General features: G+C 48.1%; 4 protein-coding genes across 6 annotated transcripts; 3 read left to right on the top strand and 1 right to left on the bottom strand.

The window, feature by feature from the left end:
* Window positions 1–503: 503 nt before the first annotated feature.
* On the top strand, window positions 504–5,146 carry LOC120712744 (translation initiation factor IF-2-like). Its single transcript, XM_039998613.1, has 6 exons — window positions 504–1,348; window positions 2,242–2,353; window positions 2,442–2,613; window positions 2,703–2,899; window positions 4,164–4,298; window positions 4,652–5,146. Exons 1-5 carry the CDS (start codon window positions 684–686, stop codon window positions 4,293–4,295), a joined length of 1,278 nt encoding a protein of 425 aa, XP_039854547.1. The 5' UTR covers window positions 504–683; the 3' UTR covers window positions 4,296–4,298; window positions 4,652–5,146.
* LOC120712745 lies at window positions 5,143–6,845 on the bottom strand. Its single transcript, XM_039998614.1, has 5 exons — window positions 6,296–6,845; window positions 6,032–6,140; window positions 5,862–5,943; window positions 5,590–5,647; window positions 5,143–5,471 (listed from the first exon to the last, which is right to left on the bottom strand). Exons 1-5 carry the CDS (start codon window positions 6,761–6,763, stop codon window positions 5,325–5,327), a joined length of 864 nt encoding a protein of 287 aa, XP_039854548.1. The 5' UTR covers window positions 6,764–6,845; the 3' UTR covers window positions 5,143–5,324.
* Window positions 6,846–15,301: 8,456 nt separating this feature from the next.
* Window positions 15,302–16,775, top strand: LOC120712743 (cytochrome c1-like). 2 transcript variants are annotated; one of them, XM_039998611.1, is made up of 3 exons: window positions 15,302–15,417; window positions 15,619–15,960; window positions 16,024–16,775. In XM_039998611.1, exons 1-3 carry the CDS (start codon window positions 15,403–15,405, stop codon window positions 16,306–16,308), a joined length of 642 nt encoding a protein of 213 aa, XP_039854545.1. In that variant the 5' UTR covers window positions 15,302–15,402; the 3' UTR covers window positions 16,309–16,775. The 2 variants fall into 2 exon arrangements, with proteins under 2 accessions (XP_039854545.1, XP_039854544.1); XM_039998610.1 differs by having other exon boundaries at window positions 15,619–16,775.
* Window positions 16,776–20,772: 3,997 nt separating this feature from the next.
* On the top strand, window positions 20,773–25,791 carry LOC120712742 (glycerophosphodiester phosphodiesterase GDPDL1-like). 2 transcript variants are annotated; one of them, XM_039998608.1, is made up of 9 exons: window positions 20,773–21,047; window positions 21,499–21,792; window positions 22,202–22,317; window positions 22,404–22,905; window positions 23,287–23,325; window positions 23,430–23,717; window positions 23,795–23,934; window positions 24,374–24,863; window positions 25,214–25,791. In XM_039998608.1, the coding sequence occupies exons 1-9, from the start codon at window positions 20,903–20,905 to the stop codon at window positions 25,510–25,512; spliced, it is 2,313 nt and encodes a 770-aa protein (XP_039854542.1). In that variant the 5' UTR covers window positions 20,773–20,902; the 3' UTR covers window positions 25,513–25,791. The 2 variants fall into 2 exon arrangements, with proteins under 2 accessions (XP_039854542.1, XP_039854543.1); XM_039998609.1 differs by having other exon boundaries at window positions 20,774–21,047; window positions 24,374–24,867; window positions 25,214–25,724.
* Window positions 25,792–26,088: the final 297 nt, after the last annotated feature.

Genomic DNA, 26,088 nt, shown 5'->3' with positions numbered 1-26,088 from the left:
TTTGCATGTTGGTTATTCTTTCATATGATTTTGTAGGTGTAGCTTATCCTAGCCGTCAATAAGTTATGTTGGGTTCAATTTTCTATCCCACCGGAAATATCTAAGTTCAACTAAGCTTTGGGAGTAGCACCTTTATTTTCCAGACTTTTACAAACTCAACTATTAGCTAACTTTATCATTCAATAAGATACATATAGGTTGAGCAAGTGAATCAACTCTCGATTCCAAGTTCGAAGGTCAAAGATTATTGTTCGGCTCTAAAAGGATATTCACCAAAGTCCACCCCCAAGGATATTCTTCTCCCTCCCAAATTTTCTAACAGGTCCTCAAGGTACCCAATTGTCAACAAAAGAAAAACCAAGGCGGTCGACCGCAAAACCGCCCCTCGTCTATCCCCATCCGGACGGGAAACCGCAAGCCCAGCCAGGCCAGCGGAGGAAACCACAAAACCAAGGCGAAGACGCCTAACCACCGCGAGCGGAGCCCCCACCCCCCATCACCCCCGAAACCGAAACGCGCCTCCGCTGTGAGGGAGATCCCCCCCGTCCCCCCCTACCCATTTCAATTTTCAAAAGGTCGTGGAGGCGCCGCGCCGCCGCCGACGAGGAGAGAGAGAGAGAGAGGAGAGGATAGGAGAGGTCCCGCCCCCGCCCCATCCTCCTCGCCCCCCCTCCGCGAGCTCGATGTTGTCCGACCAGGAGCTGGCCCACTACGTGGAGTCCCTCGTCCGCCAGACCGCCGCGCGGGGCGGCGCCGGGATATCGGCGGACTCCGTGGTGCGCCAGCTCGGGGCGCAGCTCGGCGTCGACGTCTCCCCCAAGGCGCCGCTCATCCGCAGCGTCCTCGTCGCGCTGCTCGGTCCGGCGGCCCCCGCGCCGGACCCCGCCGCCACCGCGCGGAAGGACCCCTTCGACCCCGCGGCCGGCGGCGGCGGAGGCGGCGCCCGCGCCGAGGCCCCCGCGCAGCAGCTGCCCTTCGCCACCTCCGCCGCCGCCGCGGCGGCGTCTTCGGCCTCAGCCCCCGCCCCCGCACCTGCCGTTCCCCACTTCTTCCCGCAGCAGATGCAGTCCTACCTCTCCGCCTCGCAGCAGTACCAGCACCAGCCGCACCGCCCCGGCGCGCCTGCCTCGCCGTTCGACGTCGCCGCGTCGTACCGCTACGGGCACCAGCCCTTCCCGCAGGGCGACCAGGCGCAGCTGCAGAGGCTCGTCCAGCTACAGCAGCACCAGCAGCAGCAGCAGATGGCCGCGGCGGCGGCGGCTGCGTCCGCGGCGGCAGCCACTCCGGGCGAGAGTCCCCGTGCGGCGGCGGCGGCGGCGGCGGCGCCAGCTGGCTCCAAGAAGGAAAGGTGACACTTATCTTCAATCCCCCCCGTCCCCCTTCGAATTAGGGTTTGGAGTAGCTTCATGCTCGTGTGATTTCGTTTAGATGGAGTAGCTTCAACGCGAAGCTAAGCTTCTAAAATCTCTAGGGACTGTGAGTTTTGTCCCCTTTTCAGATATGTTTGGTGGATTGAAGTGGGATTAACTGTAAAAGCTTACATTTTTTTGTTGTGGTCACAGAGCCTGTATCGTGGTACGGATAGGGATTGATTGTTTCTGGTGGACTGAAATAATTTTTCAGGATAGGAGTGATTAGTGGTGGGGTGGGGTGAAGTGGAAGGAACTTGTTTTCAAGAGCTCCAATTGGTTCATTTGAGGAATTTGTGGTGCCATGTCTACTTGTACTAGACATTTAATGTCCATGGTTCCAAGCTTAGGGGGAGGGAATTGCTTCTAGTGTACCTGTGAAAACCTTTGAATGCTCCCGTAGTCATGTCAACCATTCATGCAGAATTAAAGCCTATGAGCTTGTTAGCGTAGCAATGGATTTCGCCTCCCCATCAAAATGTTTACTTTTCAAGCAACGGTTTCAAACGAAGAAGCTTATTGTAACTGTCATTGTGCTTAACAAATGGATTTGCACAGGTGGCTCTATGTTTATGTATCTAGCTGGAACTAGAAAGGAACCTTTTTGTTTGCTATGTCAATTCAATTGAAAGAAACTTATGACACTTTATTTGTACTAAAACCATTCTACTATTCAGCAAACATCAAACTGTCTGCATGTGAAATGCTCGTGATAAATCTTGAAGAGCGCTTCCCTCCTTGGACAATAGGAGATATGAATATGTCGCCTGTTCTCAATTGTCAGCTGCCATTTGCTGGTAACTTACTGTACATGTTGTGTCAATGTAAGCAGTGCTAGTGCTGGAGCAAAACGAAAAGGTGGTACTGGAGGATTAAACAAAGTCTGTGGTGTGTCTCCAGAGCTGCAAGCTATCGTTGGTGAACCAGCCATGGCTAGAACTGAGGTCTGTCTTTTTTGGCCCATCTTTCTAATATCTTGTATAAATGTCTACACCATGGCATAGAACCTGACATTGGTGTTTATCAATGCAGATTGTTAAGCAGCTTTGGGCATACATTCGCAAGAACAACTTGCAGGATCCTAACAATAAGAGAAAGATCATATGCAATGATGAGCTGCGATTGGTTTTTGAAACTGATAGCACTGACATGTTCAAGATGAATAAGCTTTTGTCTAAGCATATACGTCCTCTTGAGACTACAAGTAAGTTTTTTCTCCTGCCACACTGTAACTAAATTGTCGTGAAATGGTCAATATTTTGTTTATTGAACATGTGGTCCAAATTCCTGCAGACAATTCAAAACGAGAGTCAAAGAAAATGAAACCAGAGGGTGGTAAACCTATTTCTCCTGTTGAAACTGATGTTAAGCAGCTTTCCTTTGTTGTTTCTGATGCACTCGCCACCTTTTTTGGCACTGGAGAAAGAGAGATGCCTCATTCTGAGGCTCTTAAGCGTGTATGGGACCACATTAAAAGCAATAATCTAGAGGTTAGTGGATGACTACTGTCAGAATTGTTATGTGCTACTGTTCCTCTTTGAAATTTCGTGTGCAACATTAAACTTCTAGTTGGCATTGCAAGTAAATTTGTCCAGCTTTGGAAAACTATGAAAGGTGAATGGAAATGTTTCTCTCTGTTTTATAGTACCAGAATATCCATCCAGAAAAGAGGGTGTGGATGTTATTTTGGAAAGTTAGATTATTATCTCATCTTGAAGAAAATGTGAATGCATCAATATTAGTAACTGCATAATTTGTGGTTTAGACTGATGTTGTCATACTTTAGAGCTTCTATAATTCATGACAATTTTTATTAGTTGTAATGTTGGACACCCTGCTTGACATATTTGTTTTTTTATTAGGTAGATTTTGTGCATGCTGTTACTTAGATTTGGGTCTGGTTGGTGGCATGGTGGTTGTTAGTTGAACAACTAGATCATATGGTTGTCTTTAGATACTAGTTGCTGAGTGTGTATTCCCATGTTCTTTTTAATTTTTGAAGTTAAAGAGCTGGCACATGGGGTTAGTATAATTTTCAATGTATCACATTCTATACGAAAATCATTAAATTTTAGCATGCTAGTATGTGCAGGTTGCTTGTGTATGCAATTTGGCTTATTGTCTACACTTTTGACCTATGACAAGAGTAAAGCATAAGCAAAGCTTGTTCCATATAAGTCTCATTCCTTTAGTGTTTTCATACGTAATTGACTAGTAATGATTTTGCCACCTAAAGCTTAGGAATGATAAATCCGAACAAAAGTACTAGGTGAATTATATTATTGGCTTACCCCCCCCCCCCCCCCCCCCCCCCTCTTTAGTCTGGAACCTCACTTTTGTCCTTGGTGTTCGTTTCTCTCCATTTTGTTTACCGTTTTCATTTTGCTGTCTAGGAGATGTTCTGATATGCGAGAACATTGAAATTATGTGTTCTGGGCTGCTTACATATCTAGATGCAAAGCTTTTGTTACTGTTAGACATTTCTAGGAAGACATGCATTATGGTTGACTCATTGATGGAGAAGCCTTCCTGTCAGTTTATTTATTACAATAAGGGCTGGCTACTCTTCTGTAAGGAAATAAACTATGCTATGTGAATTGTCTCTGCTATATAGTACATATTTGCTGGTTCTCTTCCTTTGTACTTATTTCACTGTAATCTATTTTCTTCAAAAAAAAAGCAGATCAGAAATCGCTGTCTGCAAAAGTACAAACAGCCTGGTCACCTAATTGGTTTTCTTGTTTTGTTATACAGGATCCAGAGAATCCCACGGTGATACTCTGTGACTCGAAACTTAAAGAACTCTTTGGGTGTGAAAGTCTTACTGCTCATGGTGTCTCGGAGTTGGTTTCAGACCATCTTTTCAAGCAACCTACCAAGATCTGACTGGTTAGTTATTTGACTTTCTCCTACACCCTAATATCATCCATATGTATATGGGGGCTTCCCTGCCTAGTACTGCTGGAGAACATCCATCCTCTTGCAGTTGCTTGCTTTCAAATCCTGGTTTGCCCTGTTTTAAATATATTAATAGTAATATGCGTCTATTTGAATTTTGAAAGCAGTCAAATTTGTTCTGTAAAGTTGACTTACCAAATTTGATTATTTTATTCTCACTTTCTAGATTTCTTTTGTCAAGTTATTTGACTGCTTATTGTACAAATTCTTTCACTCTGCAGCTTGGTTATATATATCTAATATGCTAATGCAGAAATGTGTGGTTGTTTAACGTTTGGCTGCAGTTGAAACATCTTCTGGACTCTAGTTGGGCTAACATCCTGCGTAGTAGCCACTGATGAAACAACAGAAATCTGCGAAAGTGTTATCTCTTTCTTATTGTTGGGCTGATTTACCTGTGAGAAACGGTGGGTAATTTCTTCACAGTAGCAAGGAATTGGAGTTGTTACATAGTCTAGTCTGAATGTCTGATGTCCACTAAAGGGTCAGACGATGTAGTGTATCTGACTTTCTAGTTTGTCAAAACAAAGCAGCGTCGGAGCGAAAGCGAAAAGGACAGCCAGAGCTGATGTACTTTGCCTGATGTAAATTCAGCTACCGTAGGTGCGTTTTCTGGTAAGTTGCTTTCTAGTTTGCTACCAGAAAGCCTCTTGCAGTGCCAGTCCTTAGTTGACTTGAGACACCTGTACCTCCAATATTATGTTCTTGTAGGTGATACCTAACTTATACAGTTTAGATGGTTATCGGAATGTTCATCTTTTGCTCTGCTCCCCTATTCATTCGTAATACTTTGTCACATCCATCATGTGCATGAGCAGTGGTTTACATCCAACATCTGCTGTGTTATGGTTGGCTATGTCCAGAATTTGGTGTTTCTGTTTCTGCTTGATGTTATGATTTACAAGAAGGTTTTGGTAACTGTACAATAGTGGATAATCGTGCCTTGCTCTCCTGAACCTACAAGTTCTTGAACAAGGCGTAGAAAAGGACCATGACCACCAGACCAATGATGACGCAGAAAATGATGGTGCTGGTCTTCTTCTCGTCAAGGGTACCTTCGGGCAGGACTTTGTTCACAATAGTCAAAATTACCGCGTCCAAATTCTGCAGTCACGACAGATAAATCTTGAGCTGTTTAGCATTTTACGAACAATTTGTTATCACTGCTGCTATATTGTTGGTAACGCTGTTGCAGAATCTATTATCTGTTTGTTATGCTTGCCTGCTGGATGATCCCAAGAATCCTCTGAAGGAGTGGCACGCAGGTCTTGTTAACTTGGCTGCAACATTTGAAAACAACGTGATTCAGTCAGTTCTTGATCCTTCTGCTACCCGAGTCCCTGTCTCCTAGGCAAAGAATTTGTTCCTAACGAAAACCATGGTTTTTACTGGGCAATGTAGACGGTAAAAACGCCAACGAACTTACCGAGGGTTTCAGCTAAACCAGGCGCTTGAATTGTTACCTGATTAATTTTCAAAAAAAAAAATTGTTACCTGATGAGCAGGAGGCCCCTGTAGACGTGCGTGGTGGAGACGTTGCAGTCTAGGTCCCAAGGCAGCTTCTTCCCCTTCCACTCTGCAGAGGAAACGGTTCCAGAGCTTCAGTTTCGTGGTCCAGCTCTGAAACTGTCAAGCTGACGAAAAGTTTGTTTCGACAGACAGACCTAGAGACCATTTGACGCCCAGGTCGAAGCCCGCCTCGTCCGGCGACGGCTTGAGCACCAGCGAGACGTGGTGCCGGACCATCAGCGCGTGGAGAAGCAGGAATACGTCCTGCCAAGAAAGCCACGGGCCAGAACGCAGGGTTTGCAGGCAAGCGATGTCAGGTAAAAAAATCGATGCAGCACGGAGGTGTGCGTGCAAGTTTTTACTGGCATCAAGTGCTGATTTCTACTTGAGGATCAGTGCCAGTACGATCTCGTTTTTACCTTGCCCAGCTGCGAAACATCAATGGACCGGAGGTTGCCGAGGAAGTAGAGGCACTCATCGCCGACGAGCTCGAGCAGCTCCTTGACGCTCCGGTTCTGGATGGCCGACTTCAGCTTCACCATCCTCATCACGGTCCGGAGCCCGTCGCCGCCGCCGCCGCCTGCGCCGAACAGCCCTTTCGCGCAGAACTTGCCGGCGTTTCGTCCTCCCCTGCCCGTCGTCGTCCTGACACGCGCCAGCATCCTGCCACCGCCGCCGGGGCCATCGTGATCTCCTGGGATGATCTTGGGACGGTACGGCCGGCGCTGGTGATGAAGCGGCGGGAGAGGAGGAAGAAGACGCGGCAGGGTCGAGTCCATGGGGTTCAGGTTAAATCCCAGGTCTGAATGTGGAAAGGATGGATGGGTTGCAGACGTCTTATACGTGACCGAGTAGGTTTCGGAATTCCGGCGAGCAGGCGATGCCATAGAAGAACGTTCGGCTCCCAAGTAAAGGATAGCATGCGAAGAAGAACGGCCTTGCAAGGATACATGCCTCCGATGTGTAACAAGAATACAAGGTCACGGATGCAAGGCTGGGTTGCCAAGGTAAGTAAGGAAGGATTCTCCCTGAAACGTGGCTTGGGGTCCATGCTCTACAATAGGTAACGTGCCAGCACCAGCTGTGCCCCTACTCCTTTTAAAATCTATATACTGCTGTGCTGGGTACTGTAGATTGGGTTTAAGCTATACTCCTCCTGTCCCAAAATAGCTGTTGTTCTAGAAAATTTCAGACAAATTAGTCAACCTAAAAAAAACTTTGTTACCCCTAATTACTTCTAGCAATTGTGATAAGAAAAATGTATTGTTTATTTGATTTTCGGAATCCTCAATAAATGCATATGTATGGAACTAGAGGAGCAACATCTATTAAGTATTTGATTGGCTCTATGCATTTTCATACATAATACTCCCTCCATTCTCTATTGATAGTCTCATTTCATCTTGACACTATGACCAAGGAAAAGCAACCTTGCTTATCATCTAATTAATGTAACACAAAGTTTTTTTGCTAGTCCTCCAATGCATTTGCTAGAAGCTCCTCGTTACTGGTGCTATTTATTGCCATGGTCCTTATCAAGAGCAAATAGAACTATCATTTGTGAATATTTGAGTTTTGGAAATGGGACTATCAAAAGAGAATATGGAGGGAGTATTTTCTTGGTACTTGGTATGCATTAATTAGATGGATCTCATTACACGCTAAAAATTACACTCTTTATAAGACCAAAATTTGAATGCTAAAACAACACTTATTTTTGGACAGAGAGATTTACAATTTTAAGGATTGTTTGAATGGGGTTTTATTGGTTTAGACTTCACCTATTTTACGCAAATCGAGGTAATGTAATGTGAAACCGTTTTGCAAGTTAAGATAAAAATAAATTAGAAGTCAGGTGAAGCCAGTTTTATTTACTTCACCGGCTTCACCGGTGAACCTGATTTGCGGCAACATCTCCCAAACATCCTCTAAGATGGTTTAGTCAAGGTTTTTTATCCCACAACCTGATTTTTTGTTTTCTTGATCACATTTATTCTTTGCACAGGCAAAGGTTGCTTGATTTGATCGTTTTATCACTCACTATGTTCGTTAAGCCAAAAGTAAATTGTAAGTCACATATTATTATTTAAATTTCTAAGCACAAAATAAATACATAAAAAATAAAAACATGACATGTGCACCCCCTCACAAAGATAAAATAGAAAAGGGGAATATTGTAGATTCATCGAGGTCAACCCACAGGCAATATATGGTATCTAGTTAAATTATGTTTGCGCCCCCTTGATCGCGCTCATCTCAATCCACACTTCTTTGTGCCTCTGATGGTTGAAAATGGCAACGTGTAGTCATTTGCCAAATTAGGCGAGGAGATGCTGTTTGATGAAGGGGAAGGGCCAAGAAGAGTAGGGTAGCTCGGTGACGGTGGCGTGTGTAATGAGACGATAAGTCGGCAGGAATGAATGAGGGGCCAACACCCAATGAAGGGAGAACCGAGTGGACCAGGATCACGGTGAGCGTATCATGACATGTTAGTTTAATGTGCCAGATTAATTAGTTTAATGAAGCGCATTGTGACGGCAGGCGGTGGCTACAATACATGTAGGCAAAATAGTCATTTTGATCCCTCAACTTTATTCTAAAATCAAGTTCGTCCCTTAATTTTTTAATAGACCAATATAGTCCCTCAACTTTTATTTTGGGGTCAAACTTATCCTTATGCATGTATTATACTACATAATCATATAAGATAAATCTAAAAAAAATCCATTTTACCCTTGATTTGTTCTCCCCCTCAATTTCACTATTGTATCATTGTTCGCTTAACTTTCAATAATATTTTCTATGATGGTACGTAGTTATACAACAAGTTTTTTAATTTTACGCTCCATTGAGATGGATGGGTAAACAAAATTCTACGTTCCAAATTAAATACTTACGATATTTCACAAAATTCTATGGGTAAATAAAATGTTGCCAGATTTAGAAGGGAAAGGAGACAAGGATAGAAAGGACATTTTGCATAAAACTTGGAGTATAATATTAACAAAGGATGAGTTTGACTCAAAAATAAAAGTTGAGGGACTATATCAGTCTATCTAAAAGTTGAAGGATGAATTTGATCCTCACATCAAAGTTGGACCAAAACAGTTATTTTACCATACATGTACATATGGGTCATGGGCTAAAAAAAACTCGACCCGGGTGAGGCTGAATTACTTTGAAGAGACATGAGCCCATGACTTGGTTAGATGGCCCATGAGCGTTTTGATGCCTGCTACCGTAATTTTCAAGGAAGAGTTTGTCTTAGTTATACTGAGAGTAAAAGTAAGATAAAAAAAGATATATATAGCTAAAAGCTCTTTTGTAATTGTTCATAATTTTTTCCTTTATTTCTTTGTTCCCTAAACTCTTCTTGGGGGTACTTTTAAACATAACATACCTGCATGCCAGGGAACAAACACGAGCTGAAACCGAGCACTATCAGTGGTTATCGCTCCATGACGACCGCGACTGGAGAAGGCAGACTGACCCGCTTCTCCAGACTGACCCGACTCCTGCGCACTCGCGTGCAGCTGCCGCGCGCCACTTCGGCATCGTGCCTATCATCCACTGTTCACTGTTCCGCGATGAGCCAAGGACTGCTCGCGGGCCCCGCGCCGCCGCCCATGACCTGTCGCCACATCAGCGCCGCTGGCGGCCGCGGCTCTCCAGCTAGTGAGGCTCTCCGCACTCGTCACTCTCTAAATTCACTCTCTAAAAGGAATATTCCTGCCTGGTCATTGAGATTCTCCTCTCCATATTCAGTTTCTCCGCGTTCATTCACTCTCTATATCACTCTCTATACCAACTACCACACCGTGGGGCCCACGTGTCGGTAATTTTTTTTTCCTTTTTTTACCCCCCGCCCTCCCTCCCCGCTCTCTCTCCCCCGCGCCCCTCTCTCTCTCCCCCCGCGAGGCGCGGCGGACCCATGGCTGCGGCGGCTGGGCGAGCTCCAGAAGCAGGATCGGAGCTCCGAGGCCCGGCGGCGCCCTGCTCCTCCTTCCCCCTCCCCTGCGCGCGCCGGCCGCCCCCCTTCCCCCTCCCCTGCGCGCGCCGGCCGCCCCCCTTCCCCCTCCCCTGCGCGCGCCGCCCCCCTTCCCCCTCCCCTGCGCGCGCCGGCCGCCCCCTTCCCCCTCCCCTGCGCGCGCCGGCGGAGGCCCTGGCGGGTCGCCATGCGGCGGAGGAGGCCGCGGCCGCGAGCCCCGCGGGGGCGCAGGCCCTCCTCGCCGCCGCCTCGGCCACGCGGCGGAGGAGGCCCGCGACGCCATGCCGAGCTCGCTGCCCCTCCGCGCTGACGGCCGAGCTCCGCCGCTCCCTCCTCCCCCCTCCCCTGCTCGCGCGGCCGGCCGCCGCCCACGCTGGCCGCCGCCGTCGGCGGAGGAGCAGGGCGCCGCGCCCCACGCCGGCTCCCTCGATTCGACCCAGCGGCGGGAGCTCGAGCACCTCCTCGGCTCCGGGCGGGGCCGCCGTGACCCACCCCCAACTCCCCTCCTGTACCCCCCCCCTCCCTCCCCTGCTCACTGCCTTGGGTGGGCGCCGAGCCCCTCCCTCCGCGCCGCCACGGCCTTGGGTGGGCGCCGAGCCCCTCCCCTCCCGGCGGCCCCTCCTCCCCGGCGCCCCTCTTCCCCGGTGCGGTGGCCATGGCGCGGTGGCCATGGCCCCTGCTTGTCGCCGCCCATGGAGCCGAGGCCCCGGAGCTGGCGGCCCCCGAGCTCGCCGCCCCGTCCCCCCGCGCGGTCGAGCTCGGCGCTGCAGCGGCCCGCAGGCGAGCGAGCAGCGCCGCCGTGGCGAGCTCCGCTCCGCCGCGGTGCGGGCGAGCCCCGCGCGGGCGAGCTCGGTGTGGCGGAGCGGCCGCGGCGGCGGTGGCGGCCATGGGCGAGCGCGGGAGGGAAGCTGGGGAGCAACGGGCGGAGCGGGCCCCACGCCACGTCGCCGCGTTGCGGACGGCCGCTACCGCGCCAGCTTTGGCGCGCGGGAATCCCGCCCGCAACGATACAGAGCGGCTTAGAGAGTGCCGCTGCAGCACTTTTTTGCGGTAAAAGGAACTCTAAACCGTGTAGAGAGCGGCATGGAGAGCCCACTGCGGAGAGCCTGAAAGCGCCTCCCTGTCCATGATCTCTGCGGCAGCCCACTCCATGGCCGCCGCTGTTGCGCCTCCCTCATCTGCCATCTCTTCGCGTCCGTTGCGAAGAGACGCCGCGCTCGCATACGGCAGAGGCGGAGCGCCGGAGACTCCGTGGCCAGGGCCGATCGGGGGTGGGCCGCCGCCGGCGGGGGGTGGGGTTGGGTCCGTGGGCGCTGACCACCACCACCTTCGGCCGGCCACGCTGATCCGCGGCGATTTTGGCACCAAATCGATCAAAGCCCTACAGGGCATGCTGGAGGTTGGGTCCGGACTCTGCCCCGTGCTTTGAATCCTGCCTGTTTTGTTTTTTTCAATCCTTTTCTTCTTCCGACAAGGGGCTGAGCGGTGCCTGTCGTCCGTCCGTCCTTCAGACGACCTGATTCGGTCGACGCTGTAAAGCACGCAGAGGACACGCACAAAGCCTCTGCATCCCTCCAAGACCATCGTGAAAGGCTGTCTAGGCGCATCGATTACTACGCGGTGGGTTGTTTGTTTCAGCGGTTAAACTTTAGTCTAGTCACATTAAAAAGAATTTTAGTATTTAGAAATATTAAATAAAAATTAATTATAAAACTAAGAAAAAAGTCTAAATTACTCCCCTCAACTATAACTAAAGTCTGGATAACCCCCTAAACTATTGTTTGATTCATTTTAACTCCTAAATTATACCATTTGGTTCAAATTACCCCCTAATATAATTTATATTTTTATTTCTACATGCATAAGTGGAGTTTTGAGTTGAAATTTTACAACATAATAGTACGCACCATAACGCATGTTATAAAAAATAGATCATAAATTTTTATTATTATTTTGATAGGTTAGAATATTTAATGATAAATTAATCATTGGAGTACAAAATTGTATGAAAACTAATGGGAAAAATTATAATTTTTTTTCTAAATATGCATTATGATGTCCACTACTACTCTGCAAAATTTGAAATTAAAATTCAACTTGTGTATGGAGAAACAAAAAAGATAAATTGTATTAGGGGATAAAATAAACTAAATGGTATAATTTAGGGGGTAAATTGAACCAAGTTATAGTTTAGGGGGTTATCCAAACTTTGGCTATAGTTGAGGGGAGTAATTTAGACTTTTTCCTAAAACCAACTGCAAAACTCTAGGGCTAAACTGCGAGACGAATCTAATGAGATATATTAATTCATGATTAGCTGATGGGTAGCATCACTGTAGCAAATTATAGATTAATTAGGCTCATTAGATTCGTCTCGCGAATTAGCACTCAGCTGTCAAGAAACATTTATAAATAGATTTTATTTGATACTCCAAAATAGTAAGATTTCTTTTGACGTGACAGGGACTTAAAAAAAAGTCCATGCAAACAAACAACACCTACGTACATTGACACTGTGTTTGTTGCCGGCTGATGGTAGCTGTGGAGTTGTGGAGGCTACCTGCCCATTTTCCACTGCTTCGGAAAGTCTGAAACTGAACTTCAACCGTCAAAACCCACATCGGCTTGAACATTGTGCGAGGTTTTACACATTCTCTGTTTTTTTCTTACCATTGACATGGTCGAATCACTTGCTTGAATTGATATCAATGATATGTACTGTAGTAAATATCGGATCTGTTTAGGAGCACTCCAACTTTATTGGAGTTTTTGAATCTTGAGTTGTCGGATCTAGACGCATTTAGTTTGTGGAGCAAAGCTAGAAAAATTGGAGTGGAGTGCTACCAAACAGATCTTATTTTATAAAAATCCTTTACCAGCGCCATGGAATCAAATTACGCAACCAGTGGCTGCCCGCCTGACAGAGCAAGGCAACATGGCAGCATGAACCTGCTCATCGATCGATCACCATGGGATGCCGCCATCGACAGTTCATACGGCAATACGTGGCGTGCATGCACGAGCACGGCCGGGACGAGCTAAGCTAGGCGTCGGACGATTGGTTCTTCCTCTGCTGCGGCGGGTGCCCGGCCCATCTCTCCTGACTCATGGCACCGGATCGGAAAAGGGGAGCGAGGCCACGAGCGGAGCCAGCTCGAACAACTTATTGATCGATCACGATCCGGCGCCCGACGCGAACGACGCGACGCGGCACGGCAACTTGCGCCGCCGGCTTCCATGTTTACGCGGTGGCTTTCCGGGAAAAGGCGCGGAAAGTTTGGGCGATCCAACAGCAGGGGTCGCGCTAGGCCATCTGCCGGAATCATTGTTGCCCACGCAGCCGGAAGCAGGTGTTAGACTTCTAGGATCATCCAGCTCAAGATTAGAACCACACATAGATATAGAATTAGGCTCATACTTTGATCTTCTGCTCATCCATCACCTTTGTTCTTCCTCTGTGCTTGCCACTTAGGGCTGAAGGGAGCACCCTTCCCAGTGCTAGCAGGGCAAGATTGATTGGGCTCTGTAGGGCAGTAGTGCTGAGGAAATTTTTATTCACGTACATACTGCCCTGGAGGGGTTTAACCCTCTTTTATAGCCACTGCTGCACTGGGGGGATGCACCTCCTGGTGTGTTCTTCATGCTTCCAATCAAAGCATTTAATGCATGGTCAATAATTGTGGCTCACCAGATGCATGGTGATCACCATATGTGTTCACGCCAATATTCTCCCCCTTGATCATCATGCTAAACTTATAAGTTCATCTTTCAACAAAATAGCATACCAAGACAAAAGGATTACAACGATGAATTTGACATACCGCTGAACCCAGTTGCTATAGTATGTCATCTCATATCAAATGAATTTCTTCAACTTAGGAGCTCCAAAACTTAATTTTTTATCGTTATATAAAACTTATGAATTCATTTCTCAAAAGACGGTACACCGGATCAATCAATCACTGCAGTCAATTAAATACTACAGAACTAAATGACCATGGCCTAGGGGAGATGGTGCTACAATAGCAGGCACATGCGAGCTCTCGGCGATCCCGTGGCAGCTGGCTGTAAAACAATCTCCTCGTGGCTGCTGGGGTGTGCTAGCTTGGCGATCTCTTCCATGGCCGGGCATGGATGGATGGATGGCCATGGTAGTTTCTTTACCAGCAGAAGCTTCGCGTTTTATGGATTTTTAATTACTGTTCATCTCTCTTTCTGTGTGTCTGTCTCTCTCTTTCTCTCTGCAATGTTAAATCAATCCTACTACTGGATCTGGATGGCATCATCCTTTCGAGAGAATCCTCGGTAGCATCATTGCGTCGTGATACGATCTTGACATTCCCTTGCGCACCGTCGACACTTGGGCATGCAGCCTACGTCACAGGCGCATTATTCATCCACGGGTTTCCTTTACTTGTTTCCAAGTGAATAATCCTACAGTAATCTCCAGCAGTCTTGTTCACGTACCTGCCAAATTGACCTACCCTATCGATCTATCTTAGCTACTTCGATGGCACGCCACTCCATCTATCCGAGCGCACTGCGCACATTCCTCGGCTGCTGCTGCGGGCTCGAGTTGCAGTGTCTCCACGCCACCATCGACTGCCGCTGATCCTCCCAAGATCGATCGACGAATGATCGATCGATCTCTCGATCGCACAAAACAAAAGGGATCACATTCACCTAGCTAGCTAGCCACTTCTTCGATCACCTAGGTCATGGATCCACCTCGACCATTCCAGCAAAGTTTTACCCGAGCAACGAAGCCGATGCGTGTGGATCTGGAGGTCGATCCGATCAAGGCCGGGATGAAAGGGACGATCGGCATCGGATCCATGGCGACCGGTCGAGCATCATGTGAATCTCGTCCAACGCCGGCACCGGCATTCCAGAACGCGCGCCGGCGTTCGGCGCGACGTACCGGCCGGAGCGGCGCGTTCACTGGCCGCGCGCCGGCGACCAGCGAGCACGACGGCCCTGAATCTTCTGACAGAGACTCTCGCTCACAACTCAAAAGGCGCGCTCGCCATCGTGGCCCGGCCCGGCCGGCCAGCTCCGACCCCCTTGGCCTGTTCCCGACGGCCACTCGCCGCCACGCGAAAGAGATGCGGTGGCAGCTGTACTAGCGTCACCCTGATCTGGACGGACCCTAGCAGCGGCATCAGGAATGCATCTTCCCCGCCGTGCGTGCACCATTCATGGCCATCTTTTGATCCGGCACCGCAACTTGCTTGACCTGGATGGGCGTACGATTCGGGAATGTAGTTGCATGTAAGCTGTAGCCATGTGGACCTCTAAAATTCACACTCTTTTTTAGTTTTTTTTTAAAATTCTGTATGACACGGACACGGGAGGCTGGCTTGCCGTTTGCTTTGCGCAATGACCGTTTTGGCCCTTGGGGACCTCTATATATAGCCCCTCCGGCTCAGCGCACTGCATCGCAACACACACTGGTAGCTCTGCTCAGCTCGGAGCTTCAGTGCTTGCCACTCACAGAGGTCGATCGAGCAAGCTCGGCAGCCGCGCAGCTCAGCACCAATGGCCACCGTCGAGGTAATGCACGGATCGATCGGCTGTTTCGATCTTCTTATTTGATCCTCTTCCAATTCAAATCTTAATTTTGATCCGCATCTACGCGAGACACGATCGATCGAGATTTGCATGGATGGAATGTTTGTGCGTACGTGATGCTCCTGATCCGACTGGAAGCTCGTGCTCACCGTTCCCGGCTGGCCTTCCCGTGCGTGCGTGCAGGTCCAGGTCCCGACCGCCACGCTGCCCGCCGAGGAGGCTCCGGCGGTGGCGGAGGCCGTCCAGCAGCCGGCCGTCGTCACCGAGGAGGCCCCGAAGGAGGAAGCTGCTGCTCCGGTCGTGGAGGAGACCCCGGCCGCGGAGGCAGCTACGGCCGAGCCGGAGGTCGCCAAGGAGCCCGAGGCGGAGGCGGCTCCTGCCGAGACCAAGACCAAGGAGGTTGAGGCAGCGGCTGCTCCGGCTGCGGCAGAGACCAAGGAGGCCGAGCCAGAGGCGGCGCCGGCGGAGACTGAGGCCAAGGAGGCGGAGCCAGAGGCGGCGGCGGCCGAGACTGAGACCAAGGAGGCTGAGCCTGAGGCGGCGCCGGCCGAGGCAGAGACCAAGGAGGCCGAGCCCGAGATCAAGGAGGCGGAGCCAGCTGCTACCGAGACCGAGGTAGAGGCCGCACCGGCCGGCACCGAGGCCACCGAGGCAGCGGCGGAAGCCGCGCCGGTCGCGGCCGCCGAGGCCGAGGCGAAGAAGGAAGCGGAGGCCGTGCCGGCTGAGGAGGCGGCGGCTCCAGAGGCCGCGCTGGCGCCGGAGGAAGCGCCGGCCGCCGCAGTGGCCGACGAGAAGACCGTGGCCGCCGAGGAGGCGGCGGCGGATGCCGAGGTGGCAGCCCCTGCTCCCGAGGTCGCCGACAAGTCGGAGTAAGTGTGGCGGGCGTATCCGTCCCGCCGCGCACGTGCGATCCTGCCGATCCATGATCTAGCCGCTGTCTCGTGCCTCGGCACGGCATGCCGCCGGCGGTGGTCGCTGCATCCGTGGATGCGCCGCCGCCGCCGCCGTTCGGGGTTCACGTTCGTGTCGTAGCTACGTGGGGCCCACGCGGCGTTATCGTGTCGTGTGTTGAATAATGTAGAATCCGTGTGTTACGTGTCCGTGGGGTTCGGGGGGCCCTGGTGTCAGTGCTGATGTGGCGTGGCTTGACGGCGCGTCGGTGGGGCCGCCGGGCCATGGAGCACGCCGTCGTTTTTAAATTTGTTGGTTGATACGTGTATCGTGTACTACGTTGTTGGGCGTATTTGTACTAGCCAAATCAATTTTTTCCTCCTTTTGAAGTGTCACCGTGTGATTTAATTTTTAAATAATTGCCACCATGTAAACCATACTATGGTATATGTGTGCTGCGTGCAGTTCTCTGGCAAGCTCAGCGCTTTGTCGAGTGGTTTGCATTCGTCCAAACGGCATTTATGTGTCCTGAACACTTGTTTATTTTTCAATTAATTATTTATCCTAAACATCATATATTTAAGTGGAGAGGAAGTACTGTCATAGACCGAAGTTGCCAGATCAGCTGATGCGACGGCTAGTAGTGTGGTATAGTACCTCATATATATATATATATATATATATATATATATATATATATATATATATATATATTGGTAGAGTAAGTCCAAGGTAGTACTCATCAAAAAAAAAGTCCAAGGTTTTTTTTAGAGGAAAAAAAGGGTCCAAGGTAGTAATAAGCAACGTGACATGGGCTAGGAGTCCTTATAGGCCCGACCCATCTGACAAAATGGGTTGAAAAGCCTGACCCGACAGGCCCAGCCCATCTACTGATGATACTTCGAGGCCCAGCCCATTCGAAGATAGGGCCTGTTTAAGCACCGGTGCGGATTCCACACCTAGCACACAAAGGTTACAGCCCCACTGTGGCACTGTGCATCCGCCGCGCCCTGCAGAGCACGGCCCTGTCGCGTCAGCTGTCACGCTTCGCCCGTAAACCTCTCTCTCTCTCGCCCTGGGCAATGGCGGGGCGGCTAGCTTTGCTTGCTGGGGTGCCGCATCACGGCATCAGTGCGTTCAGCTAGCAGCCTAGCTTGCACGGCGAGGGACTGGTGGCAGGCAGGGATCGACAGCGAGCTTTCCGGCGCCGGCGCTCGCACGGCACAGCTAGCATTTCGTCGATGCTGGATGCGCGCGGCGGCTGACGATCGAGCAACCCGCGCAGCGAGGTTGACGATGATGATAAGAGTAAATAATGCGGTGGCGAGTGGCTAATAAGCTTCGCAGCTGTAACGGCCGGTCAACTTATTTGAGCGCGCATATCTGCCAGGCCAGTCTTGTAGCGATGAAACTCTTCTCACAATCCATAAAATCGCATCATTCTCTCTCCTCTTGCTATATAGCTAAATTGATTATATTTAATGTCATGAGACTCTCCATGAAGCATGTGTACGCGCAGAAGCAAGCGTCCCTTGCTTAAAGGGAAGAAATTAAAGGAATACTCCCTTCAGATTGGTAAAGGAAGTCATTTCAGACATCGACACGGTCTCCAAAACAACTTTGACCACTATCTGTTTACTATAAAAAAATTATAAAATATAGTGAATATATAGTTTTATGAAACTACATTTCAAAATGAATTGCAAAATTAGATCGACACCGCACCTCTAGCAGCTAGTGGTTCGAGACTTATTATTAGATCGAGTGGTAGAAATTAAATGATCGGGGAACGTTCGATTCCTTAGTACCTATATGCATTATGCAAGTCGGTCCACCATTAGTCGTGCCCCTCATCGTGTGTTAGTTGTTGACCGAGACCGGCGACGACGATCGGTCGGTGGTGCATGCATGGCACGCACGCGTGCGCATGCATAGATACGGTCCGTAAAGCTAGCCGTGCTAGTAGCTTCCACGACGCTAGTCCACCTTTATCCTCTCTCGTGGCCTTGGAATATTATCGGAGTAGTGGAGGCATGCATGCATCAATTATCCCGGACCGAGTCGTTACATGTACCGTACCGGCGGAGGTTAGTTGCTGATCGAGATCGAGACGACGCAAGTAGAGCAGTCGTCGTCACCCTTTGCTTCCCCTCGCGCCGCCGTGGGCCGCTAGCTTCTCTTATCGCCCTCGGGGACGGGGAGGTGGCGCCGTACGTCGCGATCCGCCTTACCACCGTTGCAAACAACCCTGGCAACACGCTTCGGTAAAGTTGGTAGCCAGACAGGCAGACAGCCACTTGGGAGCACTATTGGTCGTCTATTAATTGCCGCTTCGTTAATTGCATGTGTGTGGGTGCTTCGTCAATTCGTTATCGTCCAGCACTTTGGTGCCGTGCGTGCTATGGGGCACTTGCCGTCGCATAGGCATCCGAGGGTTCCTCTCAAGTAACTATGGCCCAAAACTTGGCGCCCTAAGATTCCGATCCAAATGGCCATCTGATGCAGCCGCGCCCCTGTTTGTTAGATTTTTCTCTTTTCTTAAGGAAAAAAAATCAATTTACATGCTCGCATTATCACAAAGTTTGATTTTCAACCGTCAGCTATAAAACTAGATAATGCGAGCCATCCAACTGTTGAAACAGGACAATTTGGCCCTATAAGTGGTTTTGAAGGTATTTTTTATTTTCTTGAATTAAAAATATTCAAGTTTAAACTCAAAAATTCATAAGTAATTTATTTTAAATAAAAAAATTAAATGGGGTGCCAAAATTTTCCTAAAAACGTATCATATCTATTGGCACTATACTTGTAGTTATTTGGATCCATTTTTTTATATTCCTATTATTAGTTGCTTATAGTTATGCCTATTATTTTAAAATTCAAATAGAGCACCAATACATATGTTACACTTTTAGAAAAAAAATACTTCATTTGCTTTTCAGAAGTTAACTTCCAAAGAAAAAAGCGAGAAAATTATACCGGTGTTTGTTTTTAGCTTGCGGCTTTTGACAATAAACTACAAGCTAGAACTGAAACAAACAGAGCCCCCAGGCAGTGGCGGATCCAAGGGGGGGGGCTGAGGGGGCTCCAGCCCCCCTAACTCCATGAAGTCCATGGGCCCCCCCAAGCCCCCTATAATTTCCAGCCATAGTTGAAAGGGAGGAGGAAGAAAGGAGGAGGAAGAAGAAAAAGGGAAGGAAGAGGAGGAAGAAAGAGAAGACGAGCCCCCCCTCAATCTTCAGCTTCTAGATCCGCCACTGCCCCCAGGAGACCTTGCTTGCCTCAGTTCATTGTGACCCTTGGTGATCTAGTTCCGGAGAGAATCAGAGAAATGAAACACTCGGATGGTCGATAGTTTTTGCATCTTTAAACAAGTTTTTTTTTAAAAAAAGGCATCGAAGCAACAGAGTACTAGATCACGATAGCTAAGGCTGACCACAGCGGAGGGAGCAAGAGCAAATTTGCTCCCTCCTCGTTTCCCACGCCCTCTCTATCTACAGTGCCAAACAGTGCATCTACAGTGCCAAATAGTGTATTTGCTCCTTCATTTCCTCCTTCCACTGTGGACGGTCTAATGGGAGCTTTCATTTTTGTTCCGAGCTATACAGTAGCTCGCCCTGCAACTGCAAGACAGTGCTGTAGCAGATGCCAATGCCACCACGCACAGTTCTGCACGCATCATCATGCTATCATCTGATCCTTTTTTTTTTGAAAGAACTATCATCTGATCGCCCCCACCACTTTCGAGCGAATCAGCCGCAGCTGAATGCGAGGGAATCGCGGCCGGAGAGGGGAGAAAGTGCGCCGCGCTTTACAACTGCTTGGCACCACGGCCTCCCGGTTTCAGACTTGCCTTTTGCTTTTGTTTGAGATGAAGACGAGTTTCAGACTACTGGTGCTACCATACCAAGTCAAAAAGGAGCTAAATTGCAAATAAGCAGGAGTACCATCACTAGTTTTCCCTACATTTCGTATCCCTAATTTACACACCGCAAACACCGACAGCTCCGAGTCCAGTGATCCATTTGGGTAGGTAGTAGAGCATAAGAAGAGCACTCTGTTCTGTTGGCCGGATAATGATCGATTTCTCTCAATCTTTTTTGTTTAATATTGATTTCTCTCAATCTTCTAACGATCATTTCGAGCACTGCCAGCAGTAAACAATGACCAAAAGACAGCAAAAAGGCAGTGGAACAAACAAAGCGTGTGCTTAAAATTCAAAAAAAAAACAGTCACGGGGCGAAAGGGTCACGCGCGCACACGCCCCCCGGCTGTCGTTGCTGATGAGACCGATTCGCTCACGAGCTCCCCCCCACCTGTACAGCGTGCTCACGAGCGTGTCACTGCGGGGTGGGCCTAGCGTTTGAACGCGGCCGCGGCCTACGGACTACGGAGGCCGTGCTGCTGCTTTATATGCTCCCTGCCAAAAACCAACAGCCGCATTCCTCAGCTCTGCTCTCTCTCTCTCTCTCTCTCTCTCTCTCTCTCTCTCTCTCGCTCCCTCCCTCCCTCCGCGGCGCTGGCCGCTGCTCGATCCCACCGTGCTCCGGGGGAAGGTTCTGGAAGCTCTCGGGAGATGAGGAGGGGTGGAGGAGGAGGAGGAGGAGGGGTGGCCGCGTCCCTCGCCGCGCTGCTGTGGTGCGGCTGCGTCGTGCTGGCCCTCGCCGGCGCCGCCGCCGCGCAGGGGCCCCGCCTCCCCTCCGCCTACAAGACCCTAAGCGGTAAGGCCCGGCCCTGCCCTCCGCAACTCCCTGGACGCGTGTCCGTCGTCTGCTCTGCTTCTCTTCACGCTCCTTGTTCATACGGGGAGGTGCCGAGCGCGTGCTTCTGCGGGCTCGGTAGCCGACAGAGCCGGTTGGCGATGGGGAATTCACGGGTGCCTGTTCTAGAGTCCCATAGAGGCCACCTACCTTATTCGTCGACGATTACAGGAAGTTTTCTCTCAACAGACAACAGTCAACACCAATTAGTGGTGATACCAAGTGGAGAAGTGGAGTGTTACAGCTGCAGCAAGTCTGCAACCGCCTTTTTTTTGGGGTGTGTTCAAATTTGTTTCCTCCATTCATGACGCTAAGCCTTGTAAAAATCAATTGGATGGTGATTTGAGCTCGAGCAGATATTCTGGCAAAGTTGGAACAAATAATCACGAGCTTTCGCCGTTGTGTTCTGCAGGTGACGCTCCACGAATCGTGGCCAAAGGCGGATTTTCAGGAGTGTTTCCGGACTCAAGCTCAGCCGCCTACTCTTTTGCATTGAGCGCCAGCGCACCCGATACGACTCTGTGGTGTGACGTCCAGCTGACGAAGGACGGCGTTGGAGTCTGCCTTCGGGACATCAACATGCAGAACTGCACCAACGTCGCCCAAGCATACACCGCGAGGAAGCGGACCTATGTCATCGATGGTGTGCGGAAAACGGGATGGTTTGCTTCGGACTTTACCATGGCTGAGCTTCAGTCTGTCGTTTGTGAGTATAACAGTGCCACGGCCAACTTCCATTTCACCATAGAGCAATTAGTTGGATAATTGCATAAGCTCTGTACATCTTCGATGTGTCGTGTCGACAAACTAATAATAAAGTTTGACAGTTTGTAGTAGTCTTTTTCCATCACAAAGAAAAAAACTAATATGTGCAAATATGCCCCTGAACGTACCACCAAGGTCATGAATCTCGAAACATAGTAACATATTATGATTCTTCTTTCTGTTTAGTTTTATTTTATTATTTATAACTACTTTCACATTGTGGGCATCGTTTTGCTCTTAAGTTGTGTATACTCGAGCATTTGTGCCTTTTGTCTTAAAAATACTTTTCTGATCTAATGATGCAAACTATACTTCTTTATTCTTGACTCATTATCTAATATTTTGAGCAGTAACTCAAGCAATTTGGTCTCGCTCCACCAGATTCGATGGATATCCTATCCTCTCTGTCACTGATTTGCCAACCATCCTTGACGTCAAGCAGCCTTCTGTTTGGTTGAATGTTCAGGTTGAATTATTGTTCCTAAAACTTAACCGGAATTTATTGTTGCTAGTGCTACCTTCAAAAGCTAATTTCTTGTTTCATGTGTGTAGCACGATATTTTCTACAAAGAACATGGTTTGAACATGAGGAACTACATACTTTCCATCCAAAAGAATGTATCTGTGCATTATATCTCGTCACCTGAACTGGGCTTCCTCCAAAATATATCTGGAAGAGTTCATCGCAAAACAAAGCTTGTGTTTAGCTTTCTTGATAAAGCCCTCTTAGATAATTCTATACACCGAACATATGGTTCACTTTTGAGCAACCTAACATTTGTTAAGTCTATTGCATCTGGCATAATGGTCCCTAAGAGCTACATTTGGCCAGTGACAAAGGATAACTATCTACAACAGGCACCCACATCAATTGTAGCAGAAGCCCACAGTGCAGGGCTGGAAATATATGCCTCTGATTTTGCAAATGATAGAATTATCCCCTATAACTACAGTTATGATCCATTGGCAGAATACCTAAACTTTATCAGCGATGGGGGCTTCTCTGTTGATGGTGTATTGTCAGAACACCCTATTACGGCATCAGGGGCTATTGGTAAGCTACCAAGTACATGTCAAAGAATTAACTAAAATATTGTTATTGATTTTTTTAACCATTTATGATTATATTAGCATGCGAACTACTCCCTCTGCTCTTCTACGTATGATACTTTGGACTTGCACTTTTATTGAGTAAGAGGCATACATTACAATCCTCCTATGGAACTTATATTAACTAAATTTTTTTTTGTCCCCTAAACCCTCATTTAGTTTTGTGTCCAAAGTGTCCAATGATCAAATAGATTGGAAGTGTAGATTCAAAATAACCTTACTGCATTTAAGATATGGTTGTGCCCATCATGGAAACTTATGATGATATCTATGAAGAAATAAGCAACTTGCAAATTTTAATGCCTTTGAATCTCCTCAACTGCAGGTTGCTTTGCTAATCTGAATTCAAGTAAGACTGATCATGGTATGTCTCATCAGGGTGTAAGACCTACCTTAGTAGTTGTTGTGCCATGATGGTTGAATTTCTTCTATTTCAGCTCATTTTAATTATTTAGTGTTTCTATACAGGGGAACCCTTAATTATTTCGCATAATGGTGCTAGTGGAGACTATCCGGACTGTACTGACCTGGCCTACCATAGTGCAATTAATGATGGCGCAGATGTCATTGATTGTCCTGTTCAAGTGACAAGTGATGGAACTCTTATGTGCATGAGTTCCGTTAACCTGCTTGATACCACAAATGTGCAGAGAACACCTTTCAGCTCTCGTGCTTCTGTTGTTTCAGAAATTCAGGCTACACCAGGAGTCTTCACATTCAACCTCACTTGGGATGACATTAATAGTAGTATACAACGTGAGTTTCTTTTCTAGTATTATTGAGAAAAAGCACAAACTCATCATTAGCCTTTTAACTTGTCCTTTTCCCTACAGCCAAAATATCTTCCCCATTGAGTCGGTATTATGTTGTAAGGAACCCAAGATACACAAATCAAGGGAAGTTTCTGAAGTTATCTGACTTTCTAGCAATGGGAATGGATAAGGATTTGTCCGGTGTCATGATCATTATTGAGGTGATACTTTTGCTCGAAATTTCACTTATTCTGATATGATTCCAGAGTTAAAACTTTGTAACTTATACCTGAGTTTTATGTCTCTATTATGACTATGTGACGGGCAAAAGTTAACCAGATAGTAACCTTTCAATATCTTGAAGAATAATCAACATAATCTATATTAAGGAAGAGCTCATGATCTATTTTAAATTTTTATATTTATAAATGGTATAATTTGTGTAACTGTTGTCACCTTGATGGGCTCTGTTTCTTGTATAGGCACACCAAGTTTATACTTGTATAGACCTCTGGGTCTGGGCTTAGATAATTTAAAGATTGTATTTTCCCTCGTGCCTTACCGCATATTCTATGCATCTTTGCAGATGGCAAATATCTAGAAACTTTTCTTAATAAATCGTGTTCTTTATTCATTTATCATTCTATGTTTGTACTGCAGAATGCTGCATTTCTGGCAAAGTCATTAGGAATTGACATTGTTGATTCTGTAAATGCTGCCTTAAATGCTGCTGGATACGACAATCAGACTGCCAAGGGGGTCCTGATTCAGTCAAAAGATAGTGCTGTTCTTGTCAAATTGAAGCAACAGAAAACAAAATGCAAGCTTGTTTACACTCTCCCCTCAGGCATTGGGGATGTTTCTACCTCCTCACTAGAAGCTGTGAAGAAGTTTGCTGATGCTGTAGTTGTTGATAAGGATAATTCTGTTTTTACATCAAGTCTTGATTTTATCATCAGACAGAACAATCTTATGAAAGATCTACAGTCATCAGGGCTAGCTGTGTATGCTCAAGTGTTCCGGAATGAGTTTGTGTCACAACCGTTAGATTTCTTTTCAGATGAAACTGTGGAGATCAATTACTACTTTCAATCATTTAATCTGTCAGGCATCATAACTGATTTCCCGAAGACGGTTAGAAGATACAAAAGTAAGTCTCATTTGCCATCTACATATAGTGGGTCATCATGTTGCCGCTTGCATCAGCACGGTACAATGAAAAATAGCATGTGAACATGGCTAGTGGTGTTTAGGTCAATTTTTGAGTCTTCACAATGGTAGTGCTAGTTTCCAACCATTTTCCAGCTCCACAGTACCTTGCCCTAGTGCCATATCAAAATTTTCAATTCTGAATTCTGATCCCACATTTGCCCTGCTTTTTCCATAGATTAGGGAGGCGGATATTAGCATTTTTTTGTAGGGTTATTGTGATAGTATTTACTTACTAACTGCAGTATATATGTTCCTGTTTCTGACACTTGCATACTCTTGTATTGGCAGAAAACACTTGTACAGGTTTGGGAAATGACATGCCCAACTACATGCAGGCTGTTCCAATTGGCGCCCTTGACCAGTTACTCCAAAAGTTTAAAGCCCAGCCGCCATCTATGCCGCCAATGCCGACACTGAATGCCTCAGACGTGGTGGAGACACCGCTTCCTCCTGTTGCACCAAGAAATGAGCCTGGTGGTTCCCCAAGGGGTGCTGAAACTCCTGGTGCGCCTCCTTCTGATACCCACAAGGCTACTGCTAGTACTGGTATTCTGTTTGTGATGGTTTTCACAGCTCTGCTGATCTGAACAGACACATGAGGCTGTATAGTAGGCGATATAAGTTATACAATCTCCATTTGATTCAGGCAAGCTTAGACCGATGACCTAGTGTTCCCACTCCCAGGCATTTGTTTGATCGTTTCTGCCTGTATAAATTCACCAGTAGAAAGGTTGCACTATTTAGCGAGCATGGGGTGTCGATACATTGCTAATGGAAGCCATGGTTCCTGGTGTCTGCACATCATTGTTCTGTATAGATCCTCATTCTGACCTGAAGAATATGTTACATGTTCTGCGAATTGGCAATCTGGTGGATGACATCGTTGGCATGGGGAGTCCGCCCGGGCAGGCGGCCCATGTGCTGGACGACCTCGAGCTGCATCTGGGCAGCATAGAGGAGCCACCAAACTTCGCCGCTGCAGAACAGGAGGCACGCTGGCGGGCGGCGATGCTGGAGGAAATGGCGGCGGTGGAGGAGAACCGCACGTGGGAGCTAGTGGATCCGCCGACCGGTTGCCGGCCAATTGGGCTCAAGTGGGTGTTCAAGGTGAAGCGGAACGAGCACGGCGAGGTGGTGCGGCACAAGGCGCGGCTCATCGCCAA

The sequence above is a fragment of the Panicum virgatum genome, chromosome 6K (genome assembly GCF_016808335.1).
Source record: "Panicum virgatum strain AP13 chromosome 6K, P.virgatum_v5, whole genome shotgun sequence".
Classification (NCBI taxonomy): domain Eukaryota; kingdom Viridiplantae; phylum Streptophyta; class Magnoliopsida; order Poales; family Poaceae; genus Panicum; species Panicum virgatum.
The sequence above is the reverse complement of the archived record's forward strand: the minus strand, read 5'-3'. Positions and strand labels throughout refer to the sequence as shown.

Coding starts and splice junctions, on each gene's coding strand:
- LOC120712744 (XM_039998613.1), top strand. CDS start 684: ATGTTGTCCGACCAGGAGCTGGCCCACTACGTGGAGTCCCTCGTCCGC. Junction 2,354..2,441: donor CAGCCATGGCTAGAACTGAG/GTCTGTCTTTTT, acceptor TTATCAATGCAG/ATTGTTAAGCAGCTTTGGGC. Junction 2,614..2,702: donor ACGTCCTCTTGAGACTACAA/GTAAGTTTTTTC, acceptor AAATTCCTGCAG/ACAATTCAAAACGAGAGTCA.
- LOC120712745 (XM_039998614.1), bottom strand. CDS start 6,763: ATGGCATCGCCTGCTCGCCGGAATTCCGAAACCTACTCGGTCACGTAT. Junction 5,648..5,861: donor AGGGGCCTCCTGCTCATCAG/GTAACAATTTTT, acceptor CAAATGTTGCAG/CCAAGTTAACAAGACCTGCG. Junction 5,472..5,589: donor TTCTTGGGATCATCCAGCAG/GCAAGCATAACA, acceptor TCGTGACTGCAG/AATTTGGACGCGGTAATTTT.
- LOC120712742 (XM_039998608.1), top strand. CDS start 20,903: ATGAGGAGGGGTGGAGGAGGAGGAGGAGGAGGGGTGGCCGCGTCCCTC. Junction 21,048..21,498: donor CGCCTACAAGACCCTAAGCG/GTAAGGCCCGGC, acceptor TGTGTTCTGCAG/GTGACGCTCCACGAATCGTG. Junction 23,935..24,373: donor GTGTCATGATCATTATTGAG/GTGATACTTTTG, acceptor TTTGTACTGCAG/AATGCTGCATTTCTGGCAAA.